Source organism: Pan troglodytes, chromosome 1, assembly GCF_028858775.2.
Source record: "Pan troglodytes isolate AG18354 chromosome 1, NHGRI_mPanTro3-v2.0_pri, whole genome shotgun sequence".
Lineage (NCBI taxonomy): Eukaryota > Metazoa > Chordata > Mammalia > Primates > Hominidae > Pan > Pan troglodytes.
In genome coordinates, this window is record NC_072398.2 from 89,758,252 (window position 1) to 89,773,923 (window position 15,672).

General features: G+C 38.8%; 2 protein-coding genes across 2 annotated transcripts in view; both read right to left on the bottom strand.

The window, feature by feature from the left end:
* Window positions 1-248: 248 nt before the first annotated feature.
* The window catches only part of LOC112205604 (olfactory receptor 10J1), a 44,339-nt gene continuing 28,915 nt past the window's right edge, over window positions 249-15,672 (bottom strand). The window contains exon 4 of the mRNA XM_054687413.1: window positions 249-1,379. Coding sequence (XP_054543388.1) covers window positions 434-1,189 — 756 coding nt within the window. The 5' untranslated portion in view covers window positions 1,190-1,379 and the 3' untranslated portion in view covers window positions 249-433. The remainder of the gene's footprint in view (window positions 1,380-15,672) is intronic.
* On the bottom strand, window positions 8,017-8,952 carry LOC469540 (olfactory receptor, family 10, subfamily J, member 4-like). The gene has a single exon (XM_524923.5). It carries the CDS (start codon window positions 8,950-8,952, stop codon window positions 8,017-8,019), a length of 936 nt encoding a protein of 311 aa, XP_524923.5.

Below are 15,672 nucleotides of genomic sequence, written 5' to 3' on the forward strand. Positions count from 1 at the left end.
TAAACATACTCCAATAGGGAATCCAGTTTCAGAAGCCCTGGTGCTCTAGTATAGGAAGAAAGGAATTATAGGAAAAAGATTTTAAGTGTGTCTTGGATTCTATTTTCTCAAGGGGCTTTCTATTGCCTTCATTAGGTGGAGATTCACAAAGAAACCAAAAAGTCAGTAAAAAATTCTCAGCCCACACTACTTTCTGACCTTTTATTTAGGCATATCTTATACTTGTTTGTCTATTTATCCCCAAAAATAGGGATAACACTCCATCCAGTAACTTTATTTAAAGCTTCAGACTCCCAGTTGTATGAAACTGCTATTCCTCTTTTGCCTCTTATTTAAGGGGCAGGTCTCTAGGAGCCAAGCGTTTGTGAGTTTACACCTCATATTCCTGCCTAGTGTGGATGTTGACAGCCTCAGGAGAACTCTTCCTAAATGGTCAGGAAAACTTCCCACCAACAGCCCTGCACAGAGCATCTTTGACCTCTTTGTTTCTCAGGGTGTATACCACAGGGTTCAGTAGGGGAGTGATGACAGTGTAGGTCACCGAGATCAGCTGGTCATGTTCTCTGGTGTTCTCTGACTTGGGCTTGAGGTAGGCAATGGAGGCACAGCCGTAGTGGACAATGACCACAGTGAGGTGGGATGCACAGGTGGCAAAAGCCTTCTTCCGGCCCTCAACTGAAGCAATCTTGAGGATTGTAGAGATAATGAGAACATAAGAAATGAAAACCAGACCCATAGGTACAACAAGCACCAGCACACTGATAATCAAAGTCAGGATTTCATTGACAGTGGTGTCAATGCAGGAGAGCTTCATCACAGGGCGGATGTCACAGAAGAAGTGGGGCACCTTTCTAGCACAGAAGGGTAACCTGAATACAGATGTCACTTGTGTTATTGCTACAATCAGCCCAATGCTGCAGGCCCCCAGGACAAGCTGGATACACAGCCTCTTGTTCATAATAACCATGTATCTCAGGGGGTTGCAGATGGCCACATAGCGGTCATATCCCATTGCTGTGAGCAGGAAGCAGTTAGTGATGCCAAAGGTTACAAAAAAGAACATCTGTGTGGCACACCCTGCCAATGATATGGGCTGGCTCATACCTACGAGGCTGGAGAGCATTCTTGGGAGAATGACCAATGTATATACAGTCTCTGAAGTGGACAGCATGCTCAGGAAGAAGTACATGGGTGTGTGAAGATGAAGATCAATTCAGATGATGGTCACAATGATGATATTGCCTGCTAAGGTTAAGATGTATAGTGCAAGGAACATGCCAAAAAGGGTGATCTGCTGCTCATGGAAGCTAGAGAAACCTTGGAAAACAAAGTCAGTGATGAGAGTAAAGTTCTCTCTTTTCATTGATTGGTTCCCAAATCTGAAACATAAAAGCATAAAAGTCACATAGTCTCAGTAAAGCAGTAGAAGCACATTTCTGAAATTGATTGAAGTTCAATAGTTCTCAGTTACAAATCTGGTGATATATTTCCTAGTGGATTAAGTTAATCCCTGGGTTTACTTATCTTTACTTAAAATATTTTTACTCTGTGACCATCTGTTATAATTTTCCATGCATCACAGAATCATATAGTCTCACTTTTTCACTGTATAACCATACATGCTCCTACTTCATTTCTACTCTTCCTCCCTGACATCTGGAATGGCTTCTCTTTTCTCCTCTTATTTCTTTCCTACTCTTCAGAGACGAGTGCACATTTTCAGGCCTTCATAAAACTGTATTACACTCGGAGGTTCTCATGTTTATTTGGATTATTTTTACCCCATTATTGCTGCCTCACCTCACACAAACACTTAGCAACTTTATAATACCTTTTACATCTTTTCATATTTTACTAGCTCCAAATTATGCATGGATTGGGTGCTTGAAAATAATTTGTTTAGGGATGGACTAGTGATGTCTTTTCTTTCAAGACTATGAATCATCCCCCTTGCACACCCTTTAAGAAGTAGAAGCAAAGTAGAAAGGTTCATCTTGTCTTCAGGAAGAAAAAGGAAAATCTTAGCTAACCACCAGCCTCTCCCCACTTCTGTCTGAGTGATGGAAGTCTGCTGACAGTTCAGAGCACTGATTCACGTATGTTATAAACTATGCTACATCTTTACCTCCCCTAAACTAGAAGGCAAATTTATAGCCAATACAACTTTGTGAGTAAGCCTACACCCACTCTGCAGAGATAAACAATTGTATCAGGAAAGATACAGCAAATTTAAGTGTCCCTCACCTAAAGCAAAAGCAGACCCTGAATATAAAAAAACAGCTACACCAAAGATACATCATTTTGTTGAAGGAAGGGGATCAGTTCAATTTATGTAATATTTCACATTTTTATCTCTTTAAACAGTAAGCTTCTCTAGGGTATTTAAATTATATTCTGATTTGCTTATGCATATTCAGAAAGAGAAGTTTTGCATAAAGTAAATCACATCAATGATGAAGGTTAGTATGCATGGAGACTTTCTTCAAGTTCATAAAAATCTATTTAAAAGAAGTTGATGACCAGCTATTAATCATTTACACTAAGAATGCTAAAAAGAAAGTAAAGCTGCAATAGAGAATATTTTCCAATAAAGAAAATCATTTGATACTAAAATATATGTCTAAAGACATTTGTCTTCTGTGAGGCTTCTGAGCAAAAACTGTGTAGTAGTCCAGCCACGGAATGGTATGGTGCCTCTATGGTGAAATCAGAAATGCTTGGCAGAGCTTTTAACTGTTACAATAATGAGCACAGAAGCTCTTGGCCATTCACGATGTGAAATGTCCTGCAAAACTTGTGGTGATTCTGCCCAAGGAAGAATTGCCTTCTTCCAAATACCAATAAAGTTCCCATTGAGAAACACACAGCTAAAATATCATCTTATCTGGCTAAAACTTGTCTGTCTTGAGGTAGAAGAATGGCTATTATGATTTGGTTAGCATCCTCCCCACTCTTGGAAGTCTATAATTCTTCAAAGGAAATGGAAGGAAGAGCAAACATAGCTTATGAAGACCTGTCCAGCTGTGATAGGACCTGAAATACTACAATAAATTAAAGTCAGCTCATATGTAATGAGCCCCACTTCAGTCCTTCTTCTAAAGACCACTCACATGACTCTGCTTAGCACTGAGGCACAACGGGAAAGCTGGGCTGGAGGAGGCCGAGAAGTAAAGATTGAAATGTCAGGCTCCCTTGGCCACAATGGATAGGCATAGGGTGACCAAGGTGAGCAAGGTGACCAAGAGTGCCTACGGCAGGACCTGAGGCTGAGCAGGCAGGGCATAAACACACACTAGTAGGAATATAGTCAGGTTTGAGAGTCATAGGCATTCTTGATAACCCCTCTGTGTGGAAAAGTCTTTGAAGCCAGAGGAGATGCTCTCCCAGGATCAGGCAGCTGGGCTTCTGGGGGTCACTCCCTGAAGACATTCTGAGAGCCACCCCCTGGGGCTGGGAGAATGCAGGTATCAGGCACCTGGAGGTCTCATTATGTATAGGGCTGATTTACTCAATTCCAGGCTAGCGCTTGGGGAGCCTGGGGAAAGTTTTTGCTTCAAGTTGAAATAACATTTGAGGAAGCTGGTTTATTTAGTTGATTTTTAATTGTTTGAATAAGCACATTGTGAGTGTGTATATGTGCATGTGGTTTATTTTTTATTTTTTATTTTTTTACAGATGTATCTTAGAAATCCATATTGAAAAATCTAAGCAGCTCAAGCTTAGAGCCATACCACCTTGGATTTCAGGAAGTTTAGGGCCTTTTGCTTATAGGCAGGAACTCTATCTAGTATCAGAATCTGGTTTTCTTTTTGGAAAAGAAGTATTTAAATATGGACGTCATTCTGCAGAGGGCAGTTCATGCTGCCTGTCCTTGCCCTGTGGCATTCAGGATTGGAAGTACACCATCTTTAGATCCAAAGATTCTCTCCTGGAGGCTAGGAAACAAATTAGCTTTTGAACACTGTTCTCTTTACCCGGATTTTTCTTCCCTTTATTTGGTAAGCTTCTAACTGTCTGTCAAGACCCAACTCCAAACTTACTTCTCACTGAATACTTTCCATGAGTTGTTTACTACTTCTTTAAAAATTTCTTAGTCTTTCATGTGATATTTATTTATCTGCATCCATTCATTCTTTAAGCACTTAGCATATGTCAGGCCCTGTGCTAGTTGCTGGAAATACAGAAATGGACGAGGTGCTGCACCAACCCTCCAGGAGCTCAGGGTTTAGTTGCAGGTGATAGACAATCATAATAACTGAAATGTAACTGTAAGTGAGACAGGGAGGAGACAGTCCTTGATTAGACTCAGGTTGATTATGAAAAATTACATTGTATAGGTAAAGTGAGAACAGATTACAAAAGAGTATTTGAATGTATCACTTTTAAGAGCCTCTCAAGTGATTCTCACTTATCTCTCCTGTTCTTAGACTCTAAAGTTCCTTAGCAAGTGGCCTCTTAAGGAAGTGATACTTTTTTTTTTTTTTTTAAACCGCTAACCGTTTTTTTCCCTTTTCCGGTCTTTCTGGTGATTTTCCTTCCTTGTTGAAAAAAAAAAAAACCATACCCTGCACTGGGATTTGGTACATTGACCTGTGAGTGGTGTGAAGATGGATTTGAAGTTGGCAAAAAGAGGAAGAAAAACCAGCTAGGCTGCTGATGTAACAGAGATAATTGGGATTGATCTAGAGGGGTGGCAATTGGCCCAGAGGGGAGGGACACATGTGAGAGACATTTGAGGAAAATCAATAGGGCTTGTAACTGAATCAATGTGTGGCTCAAAGGAGAGGAAAGAACCAATAATTTCATAAACTGCTCTCATCAGGTTCATTCATGCCAACTCTCTGATTATTTACAAATATACATAGCTTCTTCTTGTAACAGATGAAGCAAAGAAAATGATCTCCATATTAACGGTTCATGATCAGATATCATTGGTGGCTATGAGATCTCAACAGGAAAGGAGTGGAATTGGGCAAAAGAGCTCAAGTCTTTATGATACTATTGCTTTGGGACAAATTAGGAAGACTGTAGAAATGGTGAACTGGGTTGATGATATAAAAATGTGGTATCTGGCAAAAAGGACAGGTATACCACTTCAGTAGCAATTAATATTTATCAAACACTTTCACAGATTTTTGTCTCACATAGGCCTCCAAATAACCCTCCGAAGTCAGTAGCAGTATCTAATTTTACAGATTAGGGATGTACAGAAAGTCCAATCTGCCACCAATAGCAAATATATTGGGATTTTATGCTAGAAAAAAAATGAACACATGTGGAGTGACTATAGAAACAAAGCTGGCAAAACAGCCAAAAGAACCTAATGCAAAATCTTCTAGTTCTGCAGACTGCTTTATTTGGGGAACAGATTTCAGTAGTTCTTATTATAGTTTGTTTATGGCATTCAATTTAGTTTAGGATCCTGGGTCTAGACCTCTTAAGAAGGCTTTGGAATTGTCAATGGGCGTCTTTCAGGGCCCCGGATAGGGCTCAAAACAGATTTAACTGAGGTTCCTAAAGTTAGATCTACTCTCACACCGTCTTCCACACTATTTCTGTCACCTAGAGCTGGCGTGTCCAAACTGTCTGTGTATGAAAACCCCTTTTTACATTCAAATATTTCTTGGATCTCCAAATTGATAATATTTGGATAATAACAGTTGTACTATTTGTGCCTATTGATAGGAAAAATAAGTTCTGAAAAGGAGAACTATGAATTAGTAATTGGTGCTTTCAAATGAATTATGGTACTTTAAAAAATACTTGTAGATGCTTTTGTCAGTATTTATTCAGACTGCATGTGAGAATTGATGCACACAGGAACCCTGAGACTTCTTGCAGTGACTCTGAGGCAACTAGGAGAGAAGAGAGAATGATGTTGTGAGATGTATTTGGCAGGTTAGTAAGGAGGGCATAAATAAAGGGAATCTGGAGGAGAAATGCAGACAGGTGCTCTTAGTGGTTTATTAACCACAAAAAGAACACTCGGAGTGAAATCTGAGTGATTGCCCGATAGACATAGATACCACTTTGCTTAGGTCTAGTTCCACATAAGCAGAGCCTGAAATAATGTCCTGGGTATATCCAGGAAGTAACACTTGAAAGACCCTCGGAGAATAGTTAGTTTCCTTTTACTGGAACATAGGATCAGGGACTATAAGAGAAGCCCAGTTACAAAGTCAAGACCTCCTAGGTAAAAGGGAATTCTATTGACAAAGAACAAATGAGAATCCTATTGTTAAAGCTAGGGCTCTGTGTCCATATCAAGAGTGACTTGATGTTGACCTCAGAGTGACCCAGGGAGCAATGTCTGTTGTAGGGTGGTGGTGGAGAAGGCACTGAGAGCTTTCCATGTGCCAGGGAATGGTATGTCCATAACATTGTCGAGTTCTCACAGCAACCCTGGGAGTTGATATTGTCAGACTCACCATGCAGATAGGAAACAAAAACCAGGGAGGTTAAGTATCATAACAGGACACATGCTTGTAATGGCGGATCTATGATTGGGAATGCATGCCTCTCTGTTCAAAGCCTGTACTCTATCTACAATATCATACTGTTTTAGCATATCCTACTCAAGGTCATTGGTTCTTAGAGTTGGGGTTCAGGGTAAACAATAACTGTTCTTCAGTAGTTGTTGGCCCACTTTAGACTTCCTTTCCTATTTTTCTCTTTGGGGTTGTGCTGAGTGAAAAAGGGATGCACCAAAGTATTTTATGAAAAGGAGTGTATTATAATACACTATTTCTAAACTTCCAGACTGATTCCAAAGTCCAAGATATCACGAATGGGATCTGAGATATGTGTAAATCCACAATTTGGGATGGGGTGGAGGCTTCTCCTTTTCCTAGGAGTATGGAGCAGTATAAGTTAGTTATTATGGAGGAGAAAGCTGGTTAAAATGAATATCATGAGCTTACAATGCAACTACAGACTTCAGGGCTGGGTTGCACGTGTTTAAATCCTGATTCTGCCTTGAGGAATTAACTTATCTGAGGTCTCAGTTTCCTCATCCATAAAAAAGAATAATAAAATATCTATCTCATAGATTTATAGTGAAGATTAAATTAATAACATACTTAAAATAATGACTACTATCTAGGATGCATTCAATAAATGTACCAAAAGGAGATGTCACAAAGAGGGACAAACAGCCTGAAAGTGTTAAAATAATAGAAGGAAAATGAGAGAAGAGCTACCTTCTAATGTATTTTAGCTTCTCACAGCAGTCTTCCTTGCTTTTTCTTTCCTTCCTTCCTTCTTTCTTCCTTTTAATAAATATCTAACATCTACTATGCACCAGACACTGTTCTACGTGCAACAGATGCAAAAAGAGCACTCACAGTGAAGTCTGAATAATTGCCCCATAGACATAGGTACCACCTTGCTTAGGTCAGGTTCCACAGAAGCAGAGCCTGAAATAAGGTCTTGGGTACAGTGATTGACTAAGGAGTGCCCTCAGAGGAAAGGGAATGAGAGAAGCAGGATGGGGCAGGGGAATCACTATGCAAGAACACAGTCTTAGCTGGAGCATAACTTCAGCCTGATCTAATGAAGGGATCTAGAATTGTGCCCTAGCGTTGGTCCCATCTTCAGACAAGGGGTGGTGGTGGCCTTTTGTACCCTTTGTGTCATTCATGAAGTCAAGTTCAGCTTACATAAACTCCTATGATATGATAGTATATATTCTTCCTATTCTCCCTGCTGGTTTATAATACCTTATGACAAGAGTAACAGGAATAATGTCTAACATTATAGTGCAGTGCATGGATATGCTTTATCTTATTTGATTTTCATCGAGCTTGGTAAACCCATATATCTGACTTGGCAAATCCATCTATTTCTTTTTTCATTAATATTTTTCTTCCTTTTTTCAATCTATGAGGGGAATAGATTCCTAGATGCTGCCTAGATCAGCCACCTGGTGCTTTCACAGTATCTCTCATCTTATTGTCCCTCTCACTGTGACACCTCATCAAACTCTTTTTCTTTGATTGTTATTGAACTGACCAGCACCTAAGAGAGAGGCTTTCTGCCCAAAGCCCTGAGCAAGGCATCCTTGACCTCTTTTTTCCTCAGGCTGTATACAACAGGGTTCAGCAGAGGAGTAATAACAGTGTATGTCACAGAGATAAGTCTGTCCTGCACGGAATTTTGGGATTTGGGTTTTAGGCAGATGAAAGAAGTACAGCCATAGTGGACAATGACCACTGTGAGGTGTGAGGCACAAGTAGCAAAGGCCTTTCTCCGGCCCTCAGCTGATGCAATCTTGAGGATGGTGGTGACAATTAGGACATAGGAGATGAAGATCAAGACCATGGGCAGAACAAGGACACAGAGACTGATGAGCAAAGTAATAAACTCCTTGATAGTAGTGTCTGCACAGGCGAGCTTCATTATGGGCCGGATATCACAAAAGAAGTGGGAGATGAGATTAGCATCACAGAAAGGAAGGCTGAATACAGAAGACACCTGAATAATAGCTGTGCTCAGGCCAATGTTCCAGGATCCACTGACCAGTTGTATACAAGCCTTTTTGCCCATGATGACTGAATACTGCAAGGGGTTGCAGATGGCCACATAGCGGTCATACCCCATGGCTGTGAGCAGGAAGCATTTATAGACACCAAAAGTGAGATAGAAAAAGAGCTGAGCGGCACAGCCTGGGATAGAGATGGTTTGTTGAGGACTGAGGAGACCGGACAGCATTTGGGGGTTGATGGCCACAGTATAATAGGTCTCAGAAATAGACAGCACACTCAGGAAGAAATACATGGGTGTGTGAAGTTGATGGTTAAGGCGGATAACTGTCAAGATGATAGCATTGCTGGCAAGGGTCAAAAGGTATAAGACCAAAAAGACCACAAAAAGGATGAGTCTGTGATGCCACTCACAAATGGAGAAACCCTCAAATGTAAACTCTGTCACAGCCATGAAATTGGGCCTTGGCATTAAGGAGAATCTGAGTCTGAAAGAGATGAAGTGGGAATGTTGAGCATCCAGGCTGGAAACAGTAGGCTGGTCCAGGATCGTCATCAGCCATGTGCAGGCACTGAAATGGCGTGTAGCTCTGGGTTTCAGATGCTCTCAACATTCAGACACAGGCAAGTACTGAAGGACCCATCAAGGTTCTCTGGGCCCTGAGACTGGGGGACAGACGTAGTATGTGTCTGTTGACAGGAAGTAAATGTGTAAAGGGAGTACAGATGCCCTTCAATGTATGATGAGGCTACATCCTGATAAACCCATCATACGTTGAAAATATCATGTTAAAAATGCATTTAATACACCTGACTGAACATCATAGCTTATCCTAGCCTACCTTAAATGTATTCAGAACACTTGCATTAGCCTACAACTGGGCAAATCACCTAAAACAAAGTCTATTTTATGATGAAGTGTTGAATATCATAGGTAATTTTTGAATATTGTACTGAAAGTGAAAAACCAAACGGTTGTATAGGTACTTGAAGTATGAATTCTTCTGTATGCATATCATTCTCACACTATTATACAATCAGAGACTGTATGTACTGGAGACCCCTAACTGGTTTGACTAGAAGTAGATGTAGACCAGAGAAAGTACTGAATACCTGTGCCCAGGCCTGAAACTCTACTCAGACTCACCTGGTTTAAATCACCAATGGCACATTGCTCGTCAAAGGCCAGTGCAAAGGGACATACCTAAAGAGTGAATGAGTTCAAGCCAAGGACAGATGGCTGTGTGAGGTGCACTCCTGGGAAGTCAAGAGAGGACCATTCTCCTGTGTCCCAGGACTCTGGAGTCCCTCTCCTCAAAACTTGCTCCATCTCTGTTCAGAAGGGCTTCCATTTGGTAAGTCAAGGTAGAAAGCACTGCCTTCTCTCAAGGTTCAAATTCACAGTGGCCAGTGTCTGGAATAAGGAAGTGAGAGGAGACACTCCTTTTCTCCCATGTGGATAGTCCAGTGTGCTGACCTAGAACATTCTGTGGTGCGTAGCCACTTCTCTTTTCAGTCCTGCTTTCTTCCAATATCCCCAAATATTACGCGTTTAACACCCGAGTCTCCCCGTTCCGTGTGGAGGGTAGCTTCTGCTTCTATTTTTTAGTCTCTGAACACAATGTAGGCTTGGAAGGTTTTTTATAGATTTAAAACACTAGTAACTATAAGACAACAGCAATAGAAACAACAAAATATTTAAGTTCATAATAATCTCTGGCTTTAACCCCAGTGTAAATGGAGGGATGCCTGATTTTCTTTGCTCGTTTCATTTGTCTCCATGTGCTCATCTACAAAATAGAATAATAATATCTACTTCATAGTGTCGCTATGGAGACCATATGAATTACTGTATGTAAATTGCCAAGTGCAGTTCCTGATACATAGCAGGCAAATACTACATTAAATTTCTGCTTTCCTCCCTTCTTCTGTCCTTCCCATCCCCACCCCCCATAACTCTGGGTTCCATTTGTATGCTTGGCCACCCAAACATGCGCGCGCACACACACACACACATCATAATTTTTTTTGCTTTCTTTCTTTTTTTCATGTTCCTGGATGGTTGTTGTCATTAATTTCTTCAATCCCTGTTGAAAGGTCCGGTCTTTACTTTCCATACTCACTTCTCTTCCAACTCTAGATTTTGAAATGTGTGGGAATTGGGGGCAGGGTAGTCTGGAGTTAAATACCTCTGTGATCAAACCCAAGCCCCACTTACTCATATATGACCTTGGAAACAGTTATCACCTCTCTAGGCCTCAATTTCTTCACTTGTAAGATGAAGACTGTGCTAATATCTATCTCAGAGACTGCTATGAAGAAATGCTGAGTGTCACAATCTGGGATGGAGATGGTTTGTTGAGGGCTGCGGAGACTGGACAGCATTTCAATGAGAATATGCTGGATAAGGCATTTAGGCTTTGGAAGCTTTGCCTTCCTTAAGGCTGGTACCCAGATTATCCTTTCTGGGTGATTTTTTTTCACTATTTATGCTTTTGATTCCTAAGTTTTGTGACACAGCTGTATATTCATTTTTTCCACTTGATAATTATCTCAGGAGATAAAAGAGAGAGATGAGGGTCATGAGGTTATGAGATGAGGGCCACGAGGTCACATTTAGTTACAGAACAAGAATCCCTGCATCAAGTCCTGAAATGTGACTTACATATCACTGGGCAGGACGGAGGCTTATTCAGGATTCAGGAGAGTGAGGCTTGAAACTAGAATTTCCAGGACTCCCATTGTACTGTGGCAGACACAGCACACAGAGAATCTTCCGAACTGGAGGACTAGAAATAAAACAGAACCTACCAGGACCTTTCAGTTAATTTATCTCCCTGATCAGTCAGATCTGGGAGTAACAAACATACAGAAAGCAGCACCAGGCTCTCCTGCACCTCCCCATTGCCCTGTCCCTTTAAGTCTGAATTGCTGGCTAACCAACAGGACCATTCTCCTGTGCCCTAGGACTCTGGGGTCCCTCTCCCCAAAACCACAGTGACTGTCTGCAAGGCAGCAATAGCGCAATCCAAACACTCTGATGTCTGGGGAACTCATTATAAAAGTGGCTCATCAACAATCATACAGCTAGTACTTCGACAATCTTGGTTTTTCCCACAGGAATGAAGTCTTTGCATCAGCATAAGGTCCTGGACTGCTCTGTGGTTGAAGAGGACTCAAGCCTCATGATCGCATTATGGGGAGGGCCTCAGAACCAATCATGTTTAAGGATGCAGTGTCGTGAGACAAATCACTCACACTCCAGGGTCTCTCTGTCCTAACTGCTGAAGGACCTACCTCTGAGGTCTCTTCAGTTTGAATGTTGTGGGAACCATGACTCATTCATTTACTGATTTCTTCAGCAAATACTCAAAGAATGTCTCTCACATGCTAGGAACATGGAATACAGCAGAAACTGGGAACACTACACCTGTAGTGTAAGCCAGTTTTGCCTGCTTTGCAGTACCTGGCTACCCCTGTGTGTTACCCACAAAAAGCTGAGCACCTTCTCCTTGAGGAGATCAGAAGGAAGAGCTTTACTAAAGTAATTTATGTAGCCCCCTCTTTCTCTCTCCAGCACTTAGTCCATCAACTGACCCAACCTTGCTTTCCTTTTAGAAGGTGAGCCCAAGATGGGCCTTTCTGAAGGTTGGAAGAGAATTGGATATCAAATCCCCCAGGATACCCTAAGACTTGGGCTCTTCAGTAATTCCTAGTTCTGGTGCCCAGTTTGTATCTTTCTCTTAGAGATTCTCTAAGTACCAGCATACTGAGAAATAAATATTTGAAAGCAGGACAGTTTATTGTGGTGTCTTTGACAAGCCAAGTAAGCTGGGAGAGACTGACAAGCATGGAAGAGTTGCCAGACATTCAGTTCAATTCCACATAATCTTTCTTAAGGCCCTCAAACATTTACCCAACAGAAACTGGAAATACTTGAGCTCATAAGCTATTAAGATCCAAAGTCCCACAGGCAAGAGATGAATTTACGGCATATTTATCACTGCTTGAGAATGGCCAGTGCATAACTTCGTTAGGACTGTTTGAAATCCTTTAGGGAGCAGCTAAAGGAAGGCTTAAAGTTGGGCAGCAAGTCTTACCAAGACCTTGAAATAATCAGTTAATCTTGGGCCTTTTTTGTCAATGTCTCTTCTTTATAGTTCTCCTGGTAGCTATTTAAATATGTAGCTCTTTGAAATTAGAAATAGAATGGAATTGAAACCTATGAGAAAGAAAAGGAAACCCCGATACTGAAATTGTGAACAGGAAAGTGACTGGCTTTTTAAAATATAAGTTTTATTGTGTGTTTATCTGAAGAAAGATGGGTTTAGGGGAAAAAGGCTAAGAAAATCTAGGATGAATGTAGGTTTTTTTCTGACAAAGGAGAAAAATGTATTGACGACTACATCATCTGCACATTTTGACAGTTTTCTCTTTTCTGTTCTGATTTTTATCTCTCTTATTTATTTCTCTTCACATTGCATTTGGTTATGAAATATAATATTCAATACTAACACTTATAGATACATTTTTGTCTTTTTTTCAGACTTTAAATGTTTTTCATGTTTTATTAACCATTAAACATGATGCTTGCTATAGATCTCTGGCAGATATAAGGAAGTTCCCTTCTATTCCTGGTTTGTTTGCAAGTTTATCATAAATGGTCTGTTAAATTTTCAGCTAGTTTCTTTTCTGCATTCATTGACATAATCATATGCTTTTTATTCTCTAAGTTGTTAGGGGTGAATTACATTAAGAGATTTTTAAAATATTGGCTCATTCATATGTTTTAACGGAAACCCCTACTTGATCTCTATGTATATACTGCTGAATTCAGTTTACTATTTTTTCATCTATCCATTATTGGCCGATAATTATCTTTTCCGACTTGGCTATTTTTGGTATGAAAGGTTTGCAATTAGCAGCCTCTTTAAATGCTGGCTAAATCTCACACCTTTCTATCCTCTGAGCATGATGTTGTTTTTTGTGTCTTTGTTTTTTGGAAAGAGTAGGTTTTTCACTACTAGCGTTTCCTGTTTTATGGGGTTTTTATTCTAGGACATTTTCTATTTCTTGTCTAATTATGGTAATATATCCTTTTCTCCAAATCTGCCCATTTTATATGCCTTTTAAAAATAAATTAGTATAAAGTTGTTCAAAATATGCTTTTATAAGTATTTTGTTCCTCCGTATCTGTCCTTGTATCCTACTTGATAATGTTTCTTGTGTCTCTTTGATTTTTGTTGATCATGGCTGTTGGGGTTTCATTTCTAATTAATCTCTTCAACTATCCAAACTTAAAAAATAAAATATCTATTTTTTTAGTTTTCTTTATTTTTGCATTTAAATTCATCATAATTATTTGTTTTTTCCTTCTCTAGATTTGCTACTCTTTTGGAAACTTTTTGAATTTAAATATTCATTTATTATTTTCCAGTAAATATATAAAGCAGTTCTGAGAACTGCTTTGGATGTAAGTCATTAGTTTTGTAGTCTTTTTGTGAAGCCATAGTAGTATATATTTTAAAATTTTATTTTTGTTTCTTCTTTAACTCATAGTTTATTTAAATGCTTATGTTAAGAGAAAAAGCTTAATACAGGAGTCAAGAGCACTTGTCTCTCTCTGCCACTCACTAACTACATAACCTTAGATATATTGCTCAGTCTCTCTGTGCTTCAATTTTATTTGTATACTGAGAGGAATAATACTACCTATCTCAAGCAGTATTAAAGACTGAATGAGTAAATATTTCAAAGTGCTTAGAATAATGGTTAACATATAGTAAGTGCTATACATGTGTTTATTAAATATCTATGATGTATATAGATCTTTGAAGGTTAATGGGGAAGAGTTTGGCTACTTCTTTTTTGGTTGATTTCTTATTTTATTGCATTGTGGTCCATGAAAAAAATATTTACATAATATCAATATTGAGACATCCTTTGGGATCAAAAGAGTGAACATTCTCTTTATGAAGGTTTGAGCTTTAGATTAGGCCTGTTAATTATTGCTACAACTCTTTTAAGTCCTACTAAACCATTGAATGTTTTGTTAGTTTCAAAAAAAAAATGTTGTCTCCAGCTATGATTGTGTGTTTGTCAATTTATCTTAGTAGTTTTATCAGTTTTTGCATAGTACATTTTAAAACTAAGTTGTTAGGGCCTTATACATTCATAAATGGAGTATCTTCCTGGTGAATTATTTTATCAACATCATAAGTTCCTTAGTTGTTTTCACTTTAAATGATATTTTGTTTGTTATGAGCAATATTACAACAATTTTCTTTTTGTTTTCATTTGCTCAAATACCATTTTCAGCCTCTTTATTTTCCAACTTTTTGTCATTTTAATATACATTTAAAAAAATTGAAGTGGTAGATTATTAAAATTCAGTCTGAGAGCCTCTGTGTTTCCATTAATTAGCTTAATCCATTCACATTTATTGTAATTAAATAAATTTTTGAATATTACTTACACCATATTTTATATTTTTTATTTACTAGGTTTTCCTAATATCTACTTGTTTCTTAGCCAGCCTTTTGGTTAATTGTTTTTTAAAATTTGTTTCCATTGTTTACTATGCACACTATGCAGTTAGATATCCACCATTTCTATTTCTCCAGCATTCATCCTTAATTTTTACAGTTTAATTTTATTTTCGCTAAATAATCCAAATATAGAATTTAAGATGTGAAATAGCACTACATTATTTTAAAAGTTAGTTATTATTCACACATAATTCTTGCCTTTTGGAGGCAGCCACTTTCAGTTCTTTTACCTGTTTCTTATGTTATGCATCTTTATGTTTCTGTTATATTGTATAAAATATGCACATAATGATATTTCTTGATTTCTAAATGTTAGGCATTCTCTCTTGACTTCCTAGCTCATTTACAACACCATCTCTGTGTACATGAACACAAACACACCCATATACTTCTCCTGTCATCCTTTCAGTAAAAATTAAATCTATTTTCAGAACATACATTATTATGATATGAACATATTTTTCACAACTGAGCCATGCAGCTTACTATAAGTTCCTATCTCTTTCTTTGCAATTTTTTTCTTGCTAATTTTTTGTAATTGAACTCTGTTATTAAGTTTTCGAGTATCTTGAATCAATTCTCAAACTCTCCATCAGAACTATAAAGCCTTTTCTCTATAGATACAGTTAGATACAGTCAAATAC